We start from the raw sequence: 2,258 nt of genomic DNA, 5'->3' as shown, positions 1-2,258 counted from the left end.
AAATATAGGTATAAATTATTGTTGGACAAAAATAATAATATTTGTTGATCACATAGCATTGCAGTTTCTATAATAGATTAAATGGTAATATGAGAATTAGTTAGTTACCTTTGTATCACCTTGTTGAAAGCCAAAAGCACCAGGTCCATCAGTAGTGCCTGCAGCAAAACCAGGACCAAGGGCTGCAGGGCAAGTTTTAACTACCTTCTTGTTTTCCAATTTAACTTGAATGTTTGTGAAGTTGACATAAACATGGCGATAATCAATCTTTCCTCTTAATTCTTCTGAAGCAGACTCAAACAACTTCCAAGCAGTTATGAATTGTCTCTCACCTATCATCTTTGTGCTTAATATTTCATCTGGGTATCTGCTCCATGCAAAATAGCATATTATTATTTATGTATATAACCTTGCTTTTAAAAATATCAATTTAGTTCCTAAAATTATATTACTAATTAAGTGGACCTTTATTTTAAGATTTGCAAATTTATGCTGCTGAAAGCATAATGACTTGAGAATAACATATTTGATCTTCCTATGTTTCAAGAGATAAAAGATGATTTCTGAATATTTTGTAGTTAAGTATGTTAGAAAAATTTTAATAATTACCATACATACTTTCAAGAATATACAAGAACTACTAAAGTTTCTAAAAATGCAATTTCTAGCCTTGAAACAAATGTTCAATAAGTTAATGGCGATTATTCACGTGCGAATGTTTTCATGTTAACACATTTGATGTTAAATAATTTAGTCAAACATATCAAATTATCGAACGGTGTTACCCGGGTCCTCGGCCCACACATAGCTGGTCATTGCCATTGCAAGAAGAGTGGTTGAAGTCACAAGGTTTTCCGGTGTCAATGCAAAACGCTCCAACAACATTTGGAGTGACGTCTCCAACATTTGATTGGCAAAACGCGGCCACGAACAACGACCCATCGTTCTTCCTCACCTTCGCTTCTTCGCTTCTTTCTTTGCTGCATTCATGCCCTCCGCTCGCTTTTATTCCTCTTGCTTTCTTCACTAGCTGTCCAATGTCTGCCCTCATTAACCATTCAACTTTTCATTAATCTTTCATTCAAAATTCTTTGTTTAAAACAAGCATTGCCAACTATTAAGTTCACATTGTCTAAAATAAAAAATTTAACAGTCTTTATAAATATGAGACAACCTTTATTTGTTAAGTTAGTTTTTGAGATAAGTGAGATCCATTTAATTTTTTATACCAACACTGATTTGGATAATTTGATGGTAAAAAATGTTGTGTAAATCAACTACTTTTTACACGTAACTGTGATTGTTAGAGTTACAAATACATCTAACAAATAGTTTAAACTTTAAACAATGTACATGTTTGTAAAAATGGTTAAAATGTAAAATACTACATATCTCTTAATTATGGTAATTTGTTAATAAGTAGCCTATAAGAGAAGACAAAATAAGAATAATAAATGGGTATTATTATATCTTTGTCCTTATCTCCACAAATGCGAAAATTTTATTTAGTTGTGGAATACATGATATACACAATAAAAATGAATTAAACAATAGAATAAATGACCATTTGTACTTATAAAAGATGAAAACGCTGACATATGTATCCACACTAAATTGAAACTAAACTTGTACCCACGCAAGATGCACTCCGTGTAACAAAAGTACTCTGTCTTTAGAGGGTTGGAGTGCCACGTAGGGTACTTTTGTCACACGGAGGACATCTTGCGTAGGTACAAATTTAGTTTCGATTTAGTGTGGGTACATATGTCAGCGTTTTCATCTTTTATGGGTACAAATGATCATTTATTCTTAAACAATATATGTATTTATATAGCGACTGATTTTTTATGTGCATATAATATTTTTGAATTAATACAGGGAAAATTTAACAAACCTGGTGGAAGAGTGGAAGTGATGGTAGAGGGTGAAGAATTGTTTTGAGAAGAAAAGAAATCTTCAAAGAGTCTAGCAGCAACACCCTTGTTATCTCCACTAATAAGCTTGTTGTCTCTGCTCATTGAGGTTCCATGAGTTGCATACCAATTAAATGATCCAATGCTTTCGCCACTTGCTTCATCCACAAACTTCAAAAGGGTCATTTCTCTGTCTACATTGGAATGGTATCTTGCTCTCTCTTCTGCAGGGTTTTGCAGATATGCACTTGGACTTCTGTTTATACCACCTCCTTTTACCTCTCCTACAATAAATAATTAAATTTAATTTTGACGCAAATACGCGCTAGCTTTACATGTATATCT

The 2,258-nt window shown here is 32.8% G+C and overlaps 1 protein-coding gene across 1 annotated transcript in view; it reads right to left on the bottom strand.

Annotated features, from left to right (window-relative positions):
• LOC107614986 (neutral ceramidase-like) overlaps positions 1-2,258 on the bottom strand; it is a 5,098-nt gene that overhangs the window by 2,693 nt on the left and 147 nt on the right. Inside the window, exons 2-4 of the mRNA XM_016317110.2 lie at positions 1,895-2,197; positions 786-1,041; positions 109-367 (exon numbers count right to left, since the gene is read on the bottom strand). Coding sequence (XP_016172596.1) covers positions 109-367; positions 786-1,041; positions 1,895-2,197 — 818 coding nt within the window. The remainder of the gene's footprint in view (positions 1-108; positions 368-785; positions 1,042-1,894; positions 2,198-2,258) is intronic.

Source organism: Arachis ipaensis, chromosome B09 (genome assembly GCF_000816755.2).
Source record: "Arachis ipaensis cultivar K30076 chromosome B09, Araip1.1, whole genome shotgun sequence".
In the NCBI taxonomy this organism is placed as follows: Eukaryota; Viridiplantae; Streptophyta; class Magnoliopsida; order Fabales; family Fabaceae; genus Arachis; species Arachis ipaensis.
Note: the sequence above shows the minus strand (reverse complement) of the source record. Positions and strands in the feature narration are given on the sequence as shown.